This window comes from Scyliorhinus torazame, chromosome 6 (assembly GCF_047496885.1).
Source record: "Scyliorhinus torazame isolate Kashiwa2021f chromosome 6, sScyTor2.1, whole genome shotgun sequence".
Classification (NCBI taxonomy): domain Eukaryota; kingdom Metazoa; phylum Chordata; class Chondrichthyes; order Carcharhiniformes; family Scyliorhinidae; genus Scyliorhinus; species Scyliorhinus torazame.
Window position 1 is genome coordinate 268,640,128 of NC_092712.1, and position 22,537 is coordinate 268,662,664.

Here is a 22,537-nt window from a genome sequence, read left to right on the forward strand (position 1 = left end):
ATTATTTACCCAGTCCACCTGCATATTAAAGTCCCCCATGATCACTGTGACCTTGCCTTTCTGACATGCACTTTCTATTTCGTGGTGCATCTTGTGCCCCTGGTCCTGACCATTGTTAGGGGGCCTGTACATAACTCCCATTATGGTTTTTTTGCCTTTGTGTACCGACACAAACTCCACATCATCCGACCCCATGTCGTTTAGTGCTATTGATTTAATTTCATTCCTAATTAACAAGGCAACCCCGCCCCCTCTGCCTACCTCTCTGTCTTTCCGATAGGTTGTGAATCCCTGGATGTTTAAATGCCAGTCCTGAACCCCCTGCAACCATGTCTCTGTGATGTCTACCACATCATACCTGCCAGTCACAATCTGAGCCACAAGCTCATCTACCTTGTTCCGTACACTGCGCGCATTTAAATATAGCACCTTTAATTCTCTATTGACCGTCTCTTTTTGTTTTCTTAGTGTGGTATTAAGTTAGTCCTCTGCCTTTTTCCTGGGGAAAGCAGCTCGAGCTTGCTCAATCTTTGATTTTAGAACGAGGCATTAATGGTGTAAAATCTGGTGTATACGGCTACCTTTTGGGTTTCATCCTAAATTCTTACTTTTTAAGAGTTTATTCCTTTGCATGCACATCATTATCAGACCCCATATGCAAATTTAGCCGAGTGGCAACCAGTAGTAGGAAAGAAAATAATTTATCTCTTCTAAATTGTTGAAAAAAGTGTGAATTCTTGTTCAGAATATCTTATTGTGTACAATGATCGATTTAAATGATTTACTATTTTGAGTGTTGTCTTGGCAGGTTTTGATTACAGTTCCTCTAGCACTCCTTCAGAAAAACGCCATTCAATTTTATCCACCTCTTCCTGAAAGGAAATTTAAGGCCATCAACAGTTTAGGCCAAGGGATAATTGAAAAGGTAAGTACAAGTGTAATCAAATCAGGTGCCAACAGCACATTTGTTACCACAAATGTCAGTTGAAAATACAAAATGCCCCAAGAAACTGCACTCCAGGTATGAATAGACTATGTGCAAACTTGTCAAGTTATGCATCTAAACCTATTTATTTTCTTTACAATGTGAAGCAATTAAAGTGGATATCACTTTGCATTTGATAACGTTTCCCATGGTAGGCTTATGCAGAAAGTAAGGAGGCATGGGATAGTGGGAAATTTGGCCAGTTGGATAACGAATTGGCTAACCGATAGAAGTCAGAGAGTGGTGGTGGATGGCAAATATTCAGCCTGGATCCCAGTTACCAGTGGCATACCGCAGGGATCAGTTCTGGGTCCTCTGTGGTTTGTGATTTTCATTAATGACCTGGATGAGCGAGTTGAAGGGTGGGTCAGTGAATTTGCAGACGTTACGAAGATTGGTGGAGTTGTGGATAGTGAGGAGGGCTGTTGTCGGCTGCAAAGAGACATAGATAGGATGCAGAGCTGGGCTGAGAAGTGGCAGATGGAGTTTAACCCTGAAAAGTGTGAGGTTGTCCATTTTGGAAGGACAAATATGAATGCGGAATACAGGGTTAATGGTTGGGTTCTTGGCAATGTGGAGGAGCAGAGAGATCTTGGGGTCTATGTTCATACATCTTTGAAAGTTACCACTCAAGTGGATAGAGCTGTGAAGAAGGCCTATGGTGTGCTAGCGTTCATTAACAGAGGGATTGAATTTAAGAGCCGTGAGGTGATGATGCAACTGTACAAAACTTTGGTAAGGCCACATTTGGAGTAATGTGTACAGTTCTGGTCGCCTCATTTTAGGAAGGATGTGGAAGATTTGGAAAAGGTGCAAAGGAGATTTACCAGAATGTTGCCTGGAATGGAGAGTAGGTCTTACGAAGAAAGGTTGAGGGTGCTAGGCCTTTTTTCATTAGAACGGAGAAGGATGAGGGGCGACTTGATAGAGGTTTATAAGATGATCAGGGGAATAGATAGAGTAGACAGTCAGAGACTTTTTCCCCGGGTGGAACAAACCTTTACAAGGGGACATAAATTTAAGGTGAATGGTGGAAGATATAGGGGGGATGTCAGAGGTAGGTTCTTTACCCAGAGAGTAGTGGGGGCATGGAATGCACTGCCTGTGGAAGTAGTTGAGTCGGAAACATTAGGGACCTTCAAGCAGCTATTGGATAGGTACATAGGTAGAATGATATAGTGTAGATTAATTTGTTCTTAAGGGCAGCACGGTAGCATTGTGGATAGCATAATTGCTTCACAGCTCCAGGGTCCCAGGTTCGATTCTGGCTTCGGTCACTGTCTATGTGGAGTCTGCACATCCTCCCCGTGTGTGCGTAAGTTTCCTCCAGGTGCTCCGGTTTCCTCCCACAGTCCAAAGATGTGCAGGTTAGGCGGATAGGCCATGATAAATTGCCCTTAGTGTCCACAATTGCCCTTCGTGTTGGGTGGAAGTGTTGACCTTGGGTAGGGTGCTCTTTCCAAGAGCCGGTGCAGACTCAATGGGCCAAATGGCCTCCTTCTGCACTGTAAGTTCTATGATTAATCTAGGACAAAGGTTCGGTACAACATCGTGGGCCGAAGGGCCTGTTCTGTGCTGTATCGTTCGATGTTCTATGTTGTTTCTATGTTCTATCACTAGGATAGGGTACCACTTATTTACTTAATCATCAATTCATTGATGTTGGCAGATTCATACCAGATTGATGGAAGATTGATTATTTGGCTGGAGGTGAAGATCAGAGAGGCTTGCCTTCTGCAGTTAAATTGGCAGCATTAACCTCAATATTTTGAAAAGGTTATTTTAATTGTCTTTTTCTGGGAACAAGTGACAAACAAGCTGTAGTCTCTTGATATTCTTGGTGTGAGGAGATCGTCAGAATTTGAGGCTTGTGGTTGATCCAACTGCTTTATCTGGGCCTATCTTGGAGACTTCCGGTTGCGGCTATTCCTAGGTAGGTCGCACGTTCGGCAGCTCCCGCCGGGAACGGACTTTTGTTCGACGGCTTCCAGTGTGGGAAGGTGACAGCAAGGTCCCCCTGACATTATAGGATTGGACCAGGAGTGGAGCGGTTAAAAAAGTGATCCTGGTGCAGTGAAAAGTGCGAGGGAGGAAAAGCAAGATGGCGGCGGGTGGAGACCAAGCAGCGTGGGCGCAGTGGTCGCAGGAGCAGCAGGAGTTTCTTAAACGCTGCTTTGAGGAGCTGAAGACAGAAATGCTGGCGCCAATGAAGGCGGCGATTGAGAAGCTTGTGGAGACCCAGAAGGCCCAAGGGGCGGCGATCCAGGAGGTCCTGCAAAAAGCTTCGGAGAACGAGGATGAGATCTTGGGCCTGCCGGTGAAGGTGGAGGCGCACGAGGCGCTGCACAAGAGGTGGGCGGAAAAATTCAAGAATCTGGAGAATAGGTCGAGGAGGAAGAATCTTCGGATTCTGGGTCTCCCTGAAGGAGTGGAGGGGCCCGATGCCGGAGCATATATGAGCACGATGCTGAATTCGCTGATGGGCGGGAGCTTTCCAGAGGCCCCTGCAGCTGGATGGGGCTCATTGGGTCCTGGCAAGGAGACCCAAAGCCAACGAGCCGCCAGGGGCTGTAGTGGTGAGGTTCCACCGCTTTATGGACAGAGAGTGTGTCCTGAGATGGGCCAAAAAAGAGCGGAGCAGCAGGTGGGAGAACACGGAGATCCGAATTTATCAGGACTGGAGTGCGGAGGTGGCTAAGAAGAGGGCTGGTTTCAACTGGGCTAAGGCGGTGCTCCATCGGAAGGGGGTGAAGTTCGGTATGCTGCAGCCAGCGCGATTGTGGGTCACGTTCCAAGATCGGCACCACTATTTTGAAACGCCTGATGAGGCATGGAACTTTATACAGACTGAAAAGTTGGACTCAAATTGAGGGTTTGTCGTGGGGGGATGTTTGCTGTGTTTACCGTGTTTGGGGAATGTTCTTTTTGTTTGAGTGCTGGGTGGGGATGGGTGAATGGATTTGATGTGGGGGTTGTGGGAGAGTGTGGGCGTTGGTGTTGGAGGGGCAGGGCCACACGGAGGAAGAGGGGGGGTGGAGGCCCGGGGATGGAGAGTTGGGGTAAGGCTGCAAAAAGGAGCTGCGCCAGAGGGGGCCAAATGTTATATGGGGGGTTATTGTATATGGGGGAAATACAATGAATAATTTCTGATTGTTGTGTTCTTGTTTATTTCTTTTTGTTGGGGTAGGGGGTGGGTTTTGTTGAAAAATTTGAATAACTATATATATTTTTTTAAATCTGGGCCTATCTTGGATCCCCAATTTTTCTGCCACTGTGCAACTGCTATGAAGGTTGCGAATTAATACTGTTAGATATGTGAGGTCCCAAAGATAAATTCCAATCTCCATTCACTCATTTCTCTCCTGGGATTGGAGAGGCAATGTCCCTTTTTTTGTTGTTCTTGTGCATGGCATGTTCATTTTGATATGCAGTACTTTATAACCACAGGGGGGAAGGGAAAGTCAGGGAACCAAGAGGTGAAGTAATCATTGGGAAGCGTAGCTGCTTAGGAATACAAAAAAGCACGAAAAGACAGAACTCGGGAGAGGTTACAATAGTCCCCATCCCACAAAATATGACACAGTGTATGGAAAGGCCTCAGTGCCAAGGTCCACCACGCTAAGAAAACAAAAAGGGACGGTCAATAGAGAATTAAAGGTGCTATATTTAAATGCGCGCAGTGTACGGAACAAGGTAGATGAGCTTGTGGCCCAGATTGTGACTGGCAGGTATGATGTGGTAGGCATCGCAGAGACATGGTTGCAGGGGGTTCATGACTGGCATTTAAACATCCAGGGATTCACAGCCTATCGAAAAGACAGAGAGGTGGGCAGAGGGGGCGGGGTTGCCTTGTTAATTAGGAATGAAATTAAATCAATAGCACTAAACGACATGGGATCGAATGATGTGGAGTCTGTGTGGGTAGAGTTGAGGAACCACAATGGCAAAAAAACCATAATGGGAGTTATGTACAGGCCTCCTAACAGTGGTCAGGACAGGGGCACAAGATGCACCACGAAATAGAAAGTGCATGTCAGAAAGGCAAGGTCACAGTGATCATGGGGGACTTTAATATGCAGGTGGACTGGGTAAATAATACTGCCAGTGGACCCAAGGAAAGGGAATTCATTGAATGTTTACAGGAGGGCTTTTAGGAACAGCTTGTGATGGAGCCCACGAGGGAACAGGCCATTCTGGACTTGGGAGTCCTAGTCCAGGATTCTCTAAAGGTAAACTTGCAGGTTGAGTCCGTAATTAAGAAAGCAAATGCAATGTTGTCATTCATCTCAAGAGGCTTGGAATATAAAAGCAGGGATGTACTTCTGAAGCTTTATAAAGCATTAGAATACTGTGAGCAATTTTGGGCCCCACACCACAGGAAGGACATACTGGCACTGGAGCGGGTCCAGCGGAGATTCACATGGATGATCCCAGGAATGGTAGGCCTAACAGACGATGAACGTCAGAGGATCCTGGGATTAGATTCATTGGAGTTTAGGAGGTTGAGGGGAGATCTAATAGAAACTTACAAGATAATGAATGGCTTAGATAGGGTGGATGTAGGGAAGTTGTTTCCATTAGCAGGGGAGACTAGGACCCGGGGGCACAGCCTTAGAATAAAAGGGAGTCACTTTAGAACAGAGATGAGGAGAAATTTCTTCAGCCAGAGAGTGGTGGGTATGTGGAATTCATTGCCACAGAGGGCGGTGGAGGCCGGGACGTTGAGTGTCTTTAAGACAGAAGTTGATAAATTCTTGATTTCTCGAGGAATTAAGTGCGATGGAGAGAGAGCGGGTAAATGGAGTTGAAATCAGCCATGATTGAATGGTGGAGTGGACTCGATGGGTCGAATGGCCTTACTTCCACTCCTATGTCCTATGGTCTTTTGTGCACATCTTGGTAGGAATGTTAGCAGAAGGAGGATAACTATGGAGAAAAAGTTTAAGATACAGCAGAATTAAGCCATTCAGCCCATCAAGTCTGCTCCACCACTTGATCATGCTGATATGTTATGCATCCTCATTCTCCTGTCTTTTCTCCATAGCCTTATTCAAGAATCTATCTATCTCGGTCTTAAAGACACTCGTTGACTTTGCCTCCACAGTCTTCTGCGGCAGTGAGTCCAGATTCACCACCCTCTTGCCGATGAAATTCCTCCTCATCTCCGTTTTAAAGGATCGTCCCTTCAGTCTGAGGCTGTGCCCTCAGGTTCTAGTTTCCCCTTCTAGTGGAAACATCGTCTCCATGTTTACTCTATGTCGGCCTCTCTGTATTCGCTAGGTTTCAATGAGATATCTCTTGGCCTTCTAAACTCCACACCGAGTACAGACCCAGACTCCTCAGCCACTCCTTATATGACGAGCCATACATTCCAGGGATAATTCTTGTGAACCTGCTCTGGCCCGCCTGCAAGGCCAGCACATCCTTCCTTCATTATGGGGCACAAAACTGCTCACAATATTCCAAATGGGGTCTGACCAGAGCCTCTTACAGCTTCATCAGTACATATCTGGTCTTACATGCTCGCCCTCTCTACATGAATGCTAACATTGCATTTAGCTTCCTAACTGCCAACTGAACCTGCACGTTGACCTTAATAGAATCTTGAAATAGGACTCCTAAGTCCCTTTGTGCTTCAGATTTCTGAAGCCTTTCCCCATTTAAAAAATAATCTATGCCTCTAATCTTCCGACCAAAGTGCATAACCTCACACTTTATTCCATTTGCAAATTCGTTGCCCACTGTCCTAACCTGGCCAAGTGCTTCTGCATCTTCCTCGCTTCAACACTACCTGTCCCTCTACATATCTTTGTATCATCTGCAAACTTGGCAACAATGCGTCCATTTCTTCTTCCAGATCGTTAATGTATATTGTGAATAGTTGTGATCCCAACACTGACCCCTGCAGAACACCACTAGTCACCGACTGCCATCCTGAAAAAGAGCCCTTTTACCCTACTTTCTGCCTTCTACCACTCAGCCAATCTATCCATGCCAGTACCTTGCCCCTAACATCATGGCCTCTTAACTTATTTAGCAGCCTCCTGTATGGCATCTTGTCAAAGGCCTTCTGGAAATCCAAATAGATCCAGTCCACTATCTCTCCTTTGTCGAACTTCCTCGCTACCTTCTCAAAGAATTCTAACATATTTGTCAGGCATGGTCTCCCCTTGACGAAGCCGTGATGACTCAGCCCTATTTTACATGCACTTTCAAATAGTCTGCAATCTCAACCTTAATAATAGACTCAAATCTTACCAACGACCGAAGTCAGGCTAACTAGCCTACAATTTCCTGTCTTCTGCCTCCCTCGCTTCTTAATGGGATGTTACGTTAGCCATTTTCCAGTCCTCTGGACCCTGGTGCCATTGATTTCTGAAAAATCACCACCAATGCCTCCACAATCTCCTATCTACAGGTGTCTTGATGCAAGGCAATAATGCACTCTTTGAAGTCGCCAGTGTGGGACACGGCCTAAATGGACAAATAAGGATACTAATAATAATCTTTATTAGTGTCGCAGGTAGACTTACATTAACACTGCAATGAAGTTACTGTGAAAAGCTCCTAGTCGCCACATTCTGGCCCCTGTTTGGGCACATGAAGGAAAATTCAGAATGTCCAATTCACCGAACAGCACATCTTTCGGGACTTGTGGGGGGAAACCAGAGCATCCAGAGGAAAACCACGCAGACACGGGGAGAACGTGCAGACTCCGCACAGACAGTGACCCAAGCTGGAATTGAACCTGGGACCCTGGCGCTGTGAAGCAACAGTGCTAAGTACTGCCAATAGGGATCTTGATTACAAATTTTAGATGTGCTTACTCATTTCCACCAGACATTTATCCACATAACTAATGGTGCTAAGGGGATTACTGAAGGCTGCTTAAAAATCAGCCAAATAAATCTTTAATGGTTAGTTTTGTGGAGCCTGGAGGCTGAAAGCCTTTAGTTTGCTACCAGCTCAGATAAGCACTCCGCGCTGCCTCCTGGCTTGAGGAATCAGCTGGTTCAGTATGGAAGCTAGCAGACATCCTGGCATCTGTCAACTGGGATGCTATTGTGTTGCAACCTAGTCCAGTATCATCAGTAAAGTTGGCAGAAGTACTTGTTTGTAGCTGAGAAATGCAATAGGAATTAAGAGTTCCGTATGAAGCTTTAAAGGCAATTAAATTAGTTACATTTTAGCAGTCATTTTTTATTTTTCTGAGTAGAAAGTAGGCGTTATTTTAAAAATGGGTCGCTCAATAATAATGAAAGCTTTAGCCATTTAGTATCTTTTGGTGAAAAATCTCTTCCATACTGTGGTGAGAATGAATGAATGAATTGTGGAGGGGGCGGGGAGGGAGAAAAGAAACAATTTTTGTTAAAGGCTTAAAGAAAGTTGATTTATAACTCGATAAATAGATGGAGTCTCCCACAACCTTACTTGGATGAACATGACAGACCAGGAAATGTAGGTGTTGCACCTTTAGAAACAGATGGACAAATTTCCATATCTACAATTAGAAGATAGAGTAGTTCTCAAATGGAAGGTAAAATGGACCACTGGTTCGCAATTAAAACTTGGAAAATAAAGTTGGCCAAGAAAGGGTATAGTCCAATCTAGAGATTATGCGCAGGATGAGGATCAAAAAAATCGGCCAATTTGTAGAAATTGTAATAAAGAATTATGCGACAAAATTCTGAGCTGTATGTACACATAGCTGGAAGGATCCGTTAAATGAAGTGATCTAATAAACAAAATGGCAATGGGTAGAAATTATTTGCAACGGTGGAAATGAAAACTAAATGCTATAAAGTAAGTGGAAAAGGTAAATATATAAAGTAAAATCACTAATTAATTAGATCTAATGGGATAAAGTTTAAATTAACCAAATAGGCGACATCAACATTTAAGGAGTCCAGATTGCAATAAATAAAAATCTGGTTTGCATAAATAAATGGGAGTGAGAGAGTTGTAAACTAAAAATAGATTTATGTAGATGTACTATTTGTGTAACTCTGTCTCTGGCTGTTGCTTTTTCTCTTGAACACATGTTGTCCCTCTCATTACCTATCATTGTCTGGTTGTCTGTCGATCTGTCCATATCTGTCTATCTGGAGCCTGTTCTCTCTCTTCCCCTCTGTATACCTGGCCGTATTTCTCTCACTGTCTGTTGCACGTGTGCATTCTCTCTTTCTCGGTCTGACACCCACCTCTGCAATCTTCTCCTCATTTATGGTTTTCAGCACTTAATACCGGTCACAGATGAGAGGATGGTGCCATCTGGAACTCATGCATGGTACTGTGTGACATCTGACTGGACAAGGGACGCTCAGCAAAGTGTAGAAAAGCACTTGTCGTTGAGGATTTGATAGACAGCTGCTTCTGAAATTGTTGACCTAAATATCGTGTTGTCAGCTGGTGCCAGGGTGAAAGACATCATTAAGAGGGTGCACAACATTTTAAGGGGTGACTGGGAACAGCCAGAAGTCATGGTCCATGTTGAGCTAATGACATAGGAAGGAAAATACTTGAAATACAGCAGTCAGAGTTTGAGGAGCTAGGTAGAAAGTTAAAAGGCAGGCTCTCAAAAGGATGTAATCTCTGGATTATTCCCAATGGAATGTACAAGCGAGTTTGGAAAAGAATCAATTGGATTAAACTTTTTAAAAAATAAATTTAAGAGTACCCAATTCATTTTTTCCAATTAAGGGCCAATTTAGCGTGGCCAATCCACCTAGCCTGCACTTCTTTGGGTTGTGGGGGCGAAACCCAAGTAAACACGGGGAGAATGTGCAAACTCCATACGGACAGTGACCCACAGCCAGGATCGAACCTGGGACCTCGGCGCTGTGAGGCAGCAGTGCTAACCACTGCGCCACCGTGCTGCCCTATTGGGTTAAACGTTTGCTTGAAAATCGTTCAGGAAGAGTTCAGAACCAGGGGACACTATTTTAAAATTGGGGATTACCCTTTTAGGATAAAGATTTATTTTTCCCTCAGATTGCTGTGCAGCTTTGCAATTATGTGCCTCAGAAGGCGATGGAGGTTGTGTCATTGAATATTTTTTAGATAGAGGTAGATAGATAGATTCTTGTTAGGCAAGGGAATCAAGGTTATTGGGGGTAATTTTGGAAAATGGAATGCGAATCACAAACAGATTAACCACCATATTAAATTTCAAAACTGGCTTGAGGGGCCAAATGACCTACTTCTGCTCATTTTGTACGTTTGTACGAAGGTGGACATAAGATTCCTGGTGAATTGGGACCAATTTTGGGGCAGGAGTGATCTGGTGAAGATGATATGCACATCAACAGAGCTGAGACCAATGTTTTCCCAGAAACTTAACATGTCATATGGGGATGCCTTAAGCTAATTTGGCAGGGGACAGGCACCAGGATGAAATATTAGCGAGGGAAAGCATGGTACGTAGTGGACCAAGAGAAGCAAATAGTCCTAACACAAAGAACAGTTGAGTAAAAGAGGCTTCAAATGCGACTTGAAGCAAGGGCATCTAAGATGCGTTTAGAGTACGTGTTCGTAAATGAACATAACATGAAATATAGTTGATGGGCTGAAGGCACAAATTGCCACATGGGACTTTGATATAATAGCAATCACATTTTAGAGAATGGGAGGAATTGGGAACATAATATTTGCACGGTAGCACAGTGGTTAGCATTGTTGCTTCAAAGCACCAGGGACCTGGGTTTGATTCCCGACTTGGTAAACTGTCTGCGTGGAGTCTGCACGTTCTCCCCGTGTCTGCGTGGGTTTCCTCCGGGTGCTCCGGTTTCCTCCCACAAGTCAGGAAAGAGGTGCTTGTTAGGTGAATTGGACATTCTGTATTCTCCCTCCGTGTACCTGAACAGGCACCATAGTGTGGCAACTAGGGGATTTTCACAGTAACCTCATTGCAGTGTTAATGTAAGCCACCTTATGACACTAATGAAGATTATTATTATTAATATTTGTGGCAGAAAGATTTGTAAAAAACGGTGGTATGCATGTGTTCAACTAATGTTCAAAGAAATTATTGTATCACTGGAAAGAGATAATGTGGTTGAGTCAAAGATAGAATCTGTTTGATTAGCCTTTAGGAATGGTAGAGTTATTCTGCAACAGGGTCTATGCTTTAGGTCACCAAATACTGAGAAGGAGATAGATTAAATTGTTATATTAATTACAGAGAGATGCAAGAATGTCTGAGTAATTATAATGGGGCACTTTAGTTATCTAAATATAAACTGGGATGATAACAATGTAATGGGCAAAGAGGAGATCAGTGTGCTTCCAACAAGGAAAGAAACTGTTGGATCTAATTCTGGAGAATGATGTGGAACAAGTGGAACATGTATGAGTGGGAGAGCAAAACAATGGCCATAACAGCAAATTTGAAAATAGTTATAGAAAAGGATAAGGTACAAACGAGAATAAAAATATTTAACTGGAGGGGGGCTAGCTTCATTTTGTTGAAAAGAGATTTGACCCAGGTCGGATGAAATTGAAAATTGGTAGGCAAAACAGTTAATTGAATTGTGCGAGACCTTCAAAGAGGAAATGGTGTAGGTGCAAAATAGACACATTTCTGTGAGGAGCAAATTTTGGTAAATCGAATTGATGCAGTACAACTTCCCTAAATTACAAAATATATCTGTTAAAAATAGAGAAAATAGCTTTATGACAGTTATTTAGTTTTTTGGGTTTTTTTCTTTTAAAAAAAAAAATTTAGAGTACCCAATTCATTTTTTTTTTTCAATTAAGTGTGGCCAATCCACCTACCCTGCACATCTTTTGGGTTGTGGGGGAGAAACCCACACAAACACGGGGAGAATGTGCAAACTCCACACGGACAGTGACCCAGAGCCGGGATCGAACCTGGGACCTCGGCGCCGTGAGGCAGCTGTGCTAACCACTGCACCATCGTGCTGCCCTTTTATGACAGTTATAAGGCTCATAGAGCACAAGAGAACCAAAGTGATTATAAAAAGTAGAGAGAAGATCTAGAAAAAGAAAATGATGGCCAAAGGAGGCGTATGATTAGTGGTCTTTCAGAAAAAAACCACCCTTGTGTCTTTATAAACTCCTAGATAGTCGAAGGCCAGACAGAAGAAAGTTGCAGCCAAGTAGGGAATCTCTTGTGGAGGCAGAGAACATGGCTGAGGTACTAAATGAACACTTTGCATTTGTCTTCACCAGGGAAGCAACTATATTGGGTGCAATAAAATGGTGATAAAATGGTTGTCTTTGGCTGTCCTCAAAATAGAAAGGTCACCTGTCTTGATGGGGTGCATCTTAAGTTACTGAGGGAAATCGGATGGAAATTGCAAAGGCTCGGGCAACAATCTTCCAAACGTCCTTGGGCACTGAACACATCACAAATGTGTACTAGTTTTTTTAATGAAGAGGAAGGGATAAACACACCATCTACTAGGCAGTCAGCCGAAGACTAGTGGTGAGAAAACTTTGAGACTTGAGGAAAATTTACTTGGCATTTGAAAAAGGCTAATAAATAAAAGTCAGCATAGATTTGTGACAATCAAATTGTGCTTGATAATGTTGATTTTGAGTTCTTTGAAGAAACAGTAAGAGATGATAGAGCGATGGCCTTTCAAAAGGCATTCGATAAAATGGCGGTAATTGGACTTGTTAGCAAAACTGAAACTCGTGGGATTAAAAGGAACACTCACAGCATGGGTACAAAATTGTCTCAGGGATAAAGAGCAAAGAGTGCTGAAAAGTTGTTTTTTAAACTGAAATGAAGTAGGTGTATGGTCTTCTCCAGGGACTATTATGAAGACCATTGCTCTTATTGATATATATGAATGGCCTAGACTTGACAATTGAGTCATAACATCAAAGTGAGTAGACAAAACTTGGGAATGTCATAAGAAAGATAGTACCAGACTTCAGGAGGACATAGACTGGTAAAATGGGCAGACATGTGGTGGATAAAGTTTAATACTGAATAGTATGGAATGATGCATTTTGGCAGGGAGAATGAAAGCCAGTATGCATTAAGTGATACAATTATAAAGAAATATAGGAACAGTTTTTTGATGGTGGCAGGGCAAATTGAGAAGGCTCTTTTTTTTTTTAAATAATAATAATTTAGGATCCTTGGCTTAACTAACAGAGGAATGGAGAACAAAATCAAGAAAATTATGCTTATAAAGCACTGGTTGAGCTTGGCTGGGGTATTATGTTCAAGTCTGGGCTCTACACTTTAGGAAGGATGTCAAACCTTGGAAAAGATGCAAAAGACTTTTATTAGAATGGTAAGAGGGATGAGCAACTTCAGTCATGTTGATGTACTTGAAAAACTATGGTTATTCTCCTCTGGTAAAGATGATTTAGAGGTGTTCAAAATAATAAGGGGTTTTGATAGAATAAAGAAAGAAAAACTGTTTCCCATGGCAGAAGGGTTGATTTAAAGGTAATTGGAAAAATAACGAGATTCATATTTGGCAGTAACTTCTGAACTTCCAGGGCATTGTATCTGGGGCATTCCCCAAAGATATGCTGGGGACCCCCTTCCTTCAAACCACCCTGAGAAGTTTCCAAGTAAGGATTGCACAGCAATGGCCTGGGAAGTTCAAACTTCAATGACAATGGTCTTACACTGGGAACCGTATGGAAATGCAATTTAAATTTCAGATTTTGAATTATTCCAACAGTGTTATGGCAATATTTACCCAGAAACCGTTAAGAGAATTAATGCTACTTCTAACTTCTACTTATAGCACTGACCCTCCCATGTCTGACACCGGATCCCACACTCTCCTCCCCAGCCCCCTGCCCGATTTTGTTTTACATAAAAGTTCAAAATCAATGAATTAAATTCATTAAATAAAACGTAATATGATGACTTTCAAATTTAACATGAAAGCTACATGATTATTTTGAAAAACGCAACATGTGGTTAGATGTTTCTGAAAACTTGAACTGTTGGGCTATTGTCTGCACAGTTTAGTTTCTTTTGAATCAAAAACTACATCAACATTTGATATAGTTTGTATCTGCTACATTTCTGTGAATAAATTCTTGGAACCTCCTGATGGTTAGGAATTGAAGAAAACTGTCCAGCTGAATTTACGTAGGATTTTTCAAAAACAATGCTTCATATACTTTAATATTTTTGTCCTGCTGATTCAATTGTCAGAGTGAAGGTCTATATAATTGTGCACTTTTAAGATGATTTGAAGTGCTGTTTGTATTTCTGACCCTTCAAATTTCAGCAAAAAAGTTAATCTGCTCTCTTAGATATTGATCATAACTCAATTTCTGAAGTAGCCCATCTCTGAAACTGATTTTATTTTTGGCCTTTTAGATTGCCTTACAGTTTCCATACAAGTTTTGGGAGAAAAAAATTCAGCGAGCAGACTTTTTTGGCCACATTCCTCCCAGTCCTAACAAACGCGGGCTTTTTGGAGTATTCTATGATATGGATTTGCAAGTAAGTGAATTGATTTTGCTATTAAGGACTAATTTTGTGTTTAATGCATTGACCCCGATCTTTTTAAAAAAAATTTAGAGTACCCAATTCATTTTTCCAATTAAGGGAAATAGCATGGCCAATCCACCTAACTTGCACATCTTTGGATTGTGGGGGTGAGACCCCTGCAGAGACGGGGAGAATGTGCAAACTCCACACAGACAGTGACCCAGGGCCGGGATCGAACCTGGGACCTCGGCGCCGTGAGGCAGCAGCGCTAACCACTGCGCCACTGTGCTGCCCTATTGGATTAAACGTTTGCTTGGATATTGTAGCCCGCATTGCAGACAGCAGAAAACTGCCATCTTAGCTTCTTGATGGTGTAAATCAAAGCCATAACAACTAGGGGGCCAAGTTTTGATTGGCGTACTGTGTTCCGAATGTTGACTTTGCAAATTTGTAGAAATGTGTCTGGGCCAATGATCCCTCAACTCTTTCCATGCATGTGCAGAATGAACTTTGTTATGTGCACCAATACCAAGGTGATGTACACCGTTAGTAGGAACAAAAAAACTAATAATAATATAATAATAATCGTTTATTGTCACAAGTAGGCTTCACTGAAGTTACTGTGAAAAGCCCCTAACAAAAAACACTATTTGCCTTTGTTTAGAAATGACTGTTAAAATGATACACCGTAAGTAACTTTCATAGGCCTACTTAACCCAACAAAATCTCACTATACCCAGCTGCAACTGATTTGAACTTAATTGCATTCAAATTTACTAATAAAAGAAATAGTTACTTACATTTACACAGTGCTTTTCATCGCATCAGGATACTCCATGATGCTTTATAGCCAGTGAAGTACAGCCATCCCTCATTTAGCAATTCTAATATCTTTGAGAAACGGCTGCTAAACAAAAACATGCTAAACACAAATCAGTTCTCCATAAAGCATTGCATTCCAGGATTATAATATTTACATTACTTGAAGATTTTTGAAAAGAGAGACATGTTATTGATTGATTGACAAGTCGACTCTGGCCAAGATGTTGCCATGGAGAAAACAATGTTAATATCCCCTTCACAGTGAAATCAACACCCTCCTTGCCTGTTGGTCAGCACACTTTTCTTCTGTGGTATAAATTATTGTGATGGTTTGAAATGTGGCATTCCTGAGTCTGACATGATAAAGAGAAGAAGCTTAGGAATCATGTGTCTCTTTTCAAAAGAACAAAGAAAAAGAAAAGTACAGCACAGGAACAGGCCCTTCGGCCCTCCAAGCCTGTGCCGACCATGCTGCCCATCTAAACTAAAATCTTCTACACTTCTGGGGTCCGTATCCCTCTATTCCCATCCTATTCATGTATTTGTCAAGATGCCCCTTAAACATCACTCGCCCCTGCTTCCACCATCTCCTCCAGCAGCAAGTTCCAGGCACCCACTACCCTCTGTGTAAAAGAACTTGCTTCGTACATCTCCTCTAAACCTTGCCCCTCTCACCTTAAACCTATGCCCCCCCCTAATTAACCCCTCTACCCTGGGAAAAAGTCTCTGACTATCCACCCTGTCTATGCCCTCAATTTTGTCGACCTATCAGGTTGCCCCTCAACCTTAATATATGCATTAAAACCTTTTGATTGCCATGTCGCAAACTGATCCAAAATTATTGCTAATTCCTTACCAGTTCTTAATAACTTTCTTCCTGCATACCACTGCCTGTCTCTGACTCACTACATCTCCCGATTTTCCACCAGGACCCTGAGCGAGGGTGTTTGCACAAGGGTGCAATGTACCGAGTCCCATTCCCTCATGGCGCCGAGGACACGGGTTTAATGCGGCCCCGGGTCACTGTCCATGTGGAGTTTCCACATTCTCCCTGTGTCTGCATGGGTCTCACCCCCACAACCCAAAGATGTGCAGAGTAGGTGAATTGGCCATGCTAAATTGCCCCTTATTTGGAAAAAAAATAATTGGTTTGGGTTTGGGCCAGTGTTCACCGTGTGGGTGAAACTGCTGAACAGCGCTCCCATGGCGTGCACGGATGCACGCCACCAGCACAGATTATTTCCGACTGTACAGAGGCACTCTGGTAACTGAGCCACTGGCTACGCACTCAGATGAGCAGAGGAGTGGAGAGGCACTCAGAGAGGAGGCAGGGAACACAGTCTCTCTCTATACGGATGACCTGCTGCTCTCCATCTCAAACCCCCTAGCCAGTATGGGTAAGATAACGGACCTCCTGAGGGAGTTCGGAGCCTTCACGGGATACAAACGTCACCTCAGCAAGAGTGAAATCTTCCTGGTGAACCCTCGGGGGCGAATCTAAGTTCGCTACAGTTCAAACTTGGCTCAACCAAGTTCAGATACCTGGGGATCCAGATAGCCCACAGCTGGACCCGGCTCCACAAGTGGAACCTGTCTAACCTGGTGGTGGAGGTAAAGGGGACCTGCGGAGGTGGTACTCGCACCCGATCTCCCTAGCGGGGAGAGTGCAGACAATAAATATAAATGTCCTGCCAAGGTTTCTCCATGTTTAGATCACTCCCGATCTTCATCCTCAAATCCTTCTTCAGTAAGGTAGACAAACTAATCTCAGCCTTCGTGTAGGCGGGGAAGAACCCCAAGGTCTGCAAAACCATCCAACAGAGAGGGCGGTGCTCGAAGAGGCTTAGTACTGCCGAGCTTCCTGTTCTTCGACTGGGCAGCAAATGTAGAAAGGGTGCAGGGTTGGCCGGTGTTGGAATGGGTACGGTTGGAAGGGACTTTAGACTGGCCGGTGTGAATGACGCACTACAGAACATCTAATTCTTGACTAGTTAAAATAATTTATTATGAAATAACTGCGTGGTAAGGATAACTGGAATAAATATATAACAAATTACTAACACTAACTAACTATTCTAAAGCTACTGCAAAATACGTCTATCCACCAACACACTTTACTCCCAGATTCCCGCGTCAAATGGTGTGTTTACACTGCCACCTGGAGGTCGTGTACAGTATTATACAGAGGATTGCTTATGCATATCATCACAGAGGCCTCCAGTGTTGGGATGTTCTTGCTGGCCACCGCCCCACTCATTTCCCCCAGTCAAGTACTCGATGAGCCCAGCGGTGGTAGCCACACTAAGAGCCTGGAACCAGCTTAGACACCACTTTACGCTAAAAGACATGTCTGTCTCAGCCCTACCTGCAAAAACCATAGATTCATCCCGGCCAAAATAGAAGCCACGTATAAAACCTGGAGAAGAGAGGAAGGGGTGTTGAGGACAGAGCAGCAACCCTGGGGAACTAACGGAGAAGCTCTAGCTCCCAAAAGGGAATGTGTTCCGGTGCCTTCAAATACAGGACTTCCTCTGCAAGGAGGCCCCCATTATTTCCCCAGTTACCCTGACACAAATCCTGCTGGACAGACTGTTATCACAGGGTGAATTAGGGGAGGCAAAATGCGCAGACATATGGGGACTGCTCGAGAAGGTAAGGGCCCCACTGGACGAAACAAGAGAGAGGTGGGGGGAAGAACTAGGCAGCGAGATAGTGGGGGGAGACTCTGGAGTGAGATCTTACACAGGTGAACTCCACTTCCTCATGCGCAAGGCAGAGCCTGACACAGCTGAAGTGGTATGCGGGGCACAATTGACCAAGAAATGCATGAGCGGTTTCTTCCTGTATGTGGAAGACTAATGTCAGGGGGTTCCGGCCAACCACTCCCAGATGTGCTGATCCTGCCCAAGACTGATCGGATTCTGGACCACTTAATTGTAAAGGCACTGCCGAGGTCGTAGGGGTTAATTGCCCATTAGTGGCAGTCTTCGGGGTGTCACAGAGTCATAGAGGTTTACAGCATGACAACAGGCCCTTCCGCCCAACTTGTCCAGAACAGCCAGAACTCTTCGAGGGGGGCTGATGCCTAGGCCTTTGCCTCCCTGATAGCTCAGAGATGACTCCTGCTTGGCTAGAGATCAGCAGCGCACTCGATGCCTTAGAATGGCTGGTGGACCTGGTGGAATACCGGAGGCTAGAGAAAATCAAATTTGCCATCAGGTGGTCGGATGAATGGTTCCACTCCAGGTGTCCCAGATGACAATAGACTACTTTCCCCTTTGAGGGGGAGAGCTCACTGGTGGTGATGTAACCTAAGGATCACCACACCTCAGGCAAGGGGCAAGGTTGAGAAGGCAGGGCTTTCATGAACAACCTCAGCCAGTATGGGAATTGAACCTGCGCTCCTGGCCTTAATCATAGATTAAATCATAGATATTACTGTGCAGAAGGAGCCCATTCGGTCTATCAGGTTTGCACCGGCCCTTGGAAAGAGCACCCTACTTAAGTCCCCGAGGCTGGAATTGAACCCTGGAGCTGTGAGGCAGCAGTGCTAACCACAGTGCCACCTTGCTGCATCAGAAACCAGCTGTTTAGCCAAGTGAGCTAAACTAGACCCACACTACTACTACAAAACCCATTGCACGGGTACTTACAAGCTGTATTACTGTGTCGTTGTCCTGCAACATGTTGAATAAAAGTACATTTTAAAAAAGCATTGGAGGAACACACCAGAATGCATCATGCATGGAAGGATCAAACAGTTAATGAGAGTGAGGTAAAACTAATTCTTGACAAAAATACAACACTCATTGTAAATAGGTGGTGTAGATAATGCAAACAATTATCAATGAATATTCAGAGATACAGAGGAATTCTTTTCCAAGCAATGCCCCAAAGTTTGGTTTTCTGATTATTTTCCCAGCAGCAATACAAATGTTCATTTAAATTCCTTGTTGAAGCGACTGGATTTGAGATTGATGCTGTATTTGTGTCTGGAAATCTGGTCATTGGTGGCTTCACAGCTTCTCAAAGCATCGATTGATGGAGCAGCGGAATATTCTCTACATGCCACATGCTTGGCATTAATAATCAAGAGCACAGCACTTAATGGGCTGGTGCGCAGTCATGCAGGCACACAACTTTGCAGTAACTTGGGTCTGGCTGGTAGCCAAATAGAAGATGGAGTGCATCAGCGACATAAGAATTGTTGGTGTTCAAGGAAAAGATTCAGATCAGTTGCTTAAGGATGAAATCTATTCCAGATAAGCGAAACCTGCTGCAATTACACCTCAATCTTGTGTATCAGTCCAAGCAAATAGTTTGCAGAATTTGAATGATAAAGCTCATGAGCTTCTTTTTGTCTACAGAACTCTTCTAGGCCTGGAACTATTTCCATACAGTTGTTCATACTTGCTGAGCTTAGAGTATGAACTTGACCATTAAAAAGCAATAAATATATCAATTGCATTGCTGCCTTAAACTTTTGTGTTCGGCTCTGAGTCAATTTTTTCGTGGATTTTTTTCCTTTGCCAGCAGGACCTGGATTATTTTTAAATCTCCTGCATTAATTCCAATTCTGTATGCTTTGAAACTTCCGCAGGGTGAGCAGTGTGTTCTGATGTCTGTGATCAGTGGAGATGCAGTGGCTGTAATTCGGAATATGCAAGAGCAACACGTGGTAGAATTATGTATGAGCATCCTGCGAGAACTTTTTAAGGAAGAGGTAATGCAATGCAGAACTTAAATCCCATTTGAAATAAACTTTCTTAACTGTTTTTCTCCCCTAAAACATATCAAGGAATATGAGCAATTCTTGAAGAGGGCATTTGTTATTGCCTGTGATTCGGACACAAAGTAATTAAAAGAACAATGACAGAAGTTTGTCTACTCTACTTTATTAGCAAAGAATAATACAAATAAGAATATAAGATAAGATACGAATACAGCACAAGAATCTCTCGCCCATCAGCTCGTCGGGGACCCCGGTGTCGATAGCGACTTCGAGATTCAGCTCCAGGCACCTGTCACGACTCTGGTCCGAGGTGAAGTCCAACGAACAACTCGGGTCCAAGGTGAAGTCCAACAAACGAGCAGAGGGCCTAATATTTATACAGTGAAGTAAATAAGTCAAATAGAGATAAGCGGCTGGGAAAGTCAGCAAGACGTAAATAGTTGGATAAATAAAGTATTAAACAAGCATAGCTTGGGCATGAGAACGCCTGAGTTTGAACACCTTGCGCTTTATGTCCCAGTGAACATCCTGGCCCTGGAAGGCTGCCAAGTATCCTCATGGACAGAATTAACACATCCCTTACAAACTCTCTGCCCAAATCCTTATGTTGCATGGTAAACAAACAAAGTATGGTTCTTCCATTAAGGGGTTCTCATGAAAACTGCCAATCTAACTCATGACTTATAGTTGCACTTCAAATAGCTAACATTTAAATTGATTCAGAAGACTGCTGGCTCAGATTATTGTTCCTGACATCTCCAGGGCGTTTTAAAAATCTAAATTTGTTCATGTGATGTGGTGTTGCTGACATGCCAGCATTTATTGTCCATTCCTAATTGCCACTGAGGGTGGTGGTAAGTCACCTATTTTTTAATAAACTGCTGCAGTCAGTTAGTGAACATACTTCTGTAGTGCTGTTAGGTAAGGAGTTCCAAGATTTTGACTCACTGACAACAAAGGGACAGCATTTTATTTCTTAAGTCAGGATAGTGTGTAACTTGGAGGTGGTGGTGTTTCCATGTGCCTGGTGACTTTTACGGCTCTAGGTTGCACAGATAACATATTTGGAAAGTGCTGTCGAACAAGCATTAGCAAGGTGCTGCAGTGCATCTGATGAGTGATGCACACTGTGACCATATTGCGTCTGTGCTGGAGGGAGTGACTACTTAAGATTACGAATAATGCTGATCAAGCAAGCTGCTTTGTTTTTCTAGAATGTTGTTGGAGCTGCAATTATCCAAGCAGGTTTTTTTCTTTCATGGGTCATGGGTGTCACATTGTTCATCCCTATTTGCCCTTGGGTGAGCTGCTGTCTTGAACTGCTGCAGTTCATCTGGTGCAGGTACATCCACATTAATGTTGGAAGGGAGTTCCGGGATTTTAATCCAGCAACTATGAAGGGACAGCAAACTAGTTCCTAGTCAGGATGGTGTGTGGCTTGGAGGGAATGGCACATGGTGGTGATCCCATGTCAGCTGCCTTTGGCCTTCTAGGTGGTAGAAGGATGTGGATTTGGTAGGTGCTGTCGAAAGAGCCTTGCTGAGTTGCTGCAGTGCTGCCACTGTGTGCCATGGAGGGATTAAAATTGAAGTTGGTGGATGGGCTGCTGATCAACTGGACTGCTTTGTCTTTGGTGGTGTTGAGTTTCTTTAGTGTTGTTGGAGCCACACTCATCTATGCAATTTGGGAAAATTCCTTCTGACTTGTGCCTTCTGGGCAGTCCTTGGGAAGTCAGGAGATGAGTTGCGGCAGAATTCTCAGCCTCTGATCAGATCATTTAGCTACGGTATTCATGTGGCTGCTCTTGTTCAATTTCTGCTCAATGGTAAACCCCAGGATTCAGTAATGATCATTCCATTGAAGGTCAATAAGATAAGTCTCTCTTGTTGGAGGTGGTCGTGCCTGGCATTTGTGTGGCACAAATGTTACTTGCCAATTATACCCCTAAGCCTGAATGTTGTTTAGATCTTACTGCATATAGGCACAGACTCCTTATCTGAGGAGTTGTGTATGGTACTGAAAATGATGCATTTACCAGTGAACATCCCAACTTAGAGCCAGAGTCATACAGCACAGTAGAGGCCCCAAACTATACTAAATCTACATTAATCCCACGATCCAGCACTTGGCCTATAGCCTTGAATGTTATGACATTTCCGTGTTCATCCACATAATCTTTAAAGATTGTGAGGTATCCCACTCTACTACCCTCCCAGGCAGTGCATTCCAGTCTCCCACCACTCCCTGTGTGAAAAAGCATTTTCTCAAATCCCCTCAAAATCTCCTGCCCCTCACCATTATGCCCGCTCGTTATTGACCCTTCATCCAAGGGGACAGCTGCGTCCTATCCACTCTGTCCAAACCCCGCGTAATCTTATGGATCTCAACAGTCCCCCTTCAGCATTCTCTGCTCTAAAGAAAACAACCCAAACCTATTCAACCTCTCTTCACAGCTCAAATGCTCTATCCCAGACAACATTCCTGTTGAATCTCCTCTGCACCTCTCCAATGCAATCATATCGTTCCCACAGTGAGGCCACCGGGACTACATACTCTGGCTGTG

At 43.6% G+C, this 22,537-nt stretch overlaps 1 protein-coding gene across 1 annotated transcript in view; it reads left to right on the forward strand.

The window, feature by feature from the left end:
- kdm1b (lysine demethylase 1B) overlaps nt 1-22,537 on the forward strand; it is a 274,704-nt gene that overhangs the window by 222,604 nt on the left and 29,563 nt on the right. The window contains exons 16-18 of the mRNA XM_072510250.1: nt 809-925; nt 14,307-14,432; nt 19,843-19,965. Coding sequence (XP_072366351.1) covers nt 809-925; nt 14,307-14,432; nt 19,843-19,965 — 366 coding nt within the window. The remainder of the gene's footprint in view (nt 1-808; nt 926-14,306; nt 14,433-19,842; nt 19,966-22,537) is intronic.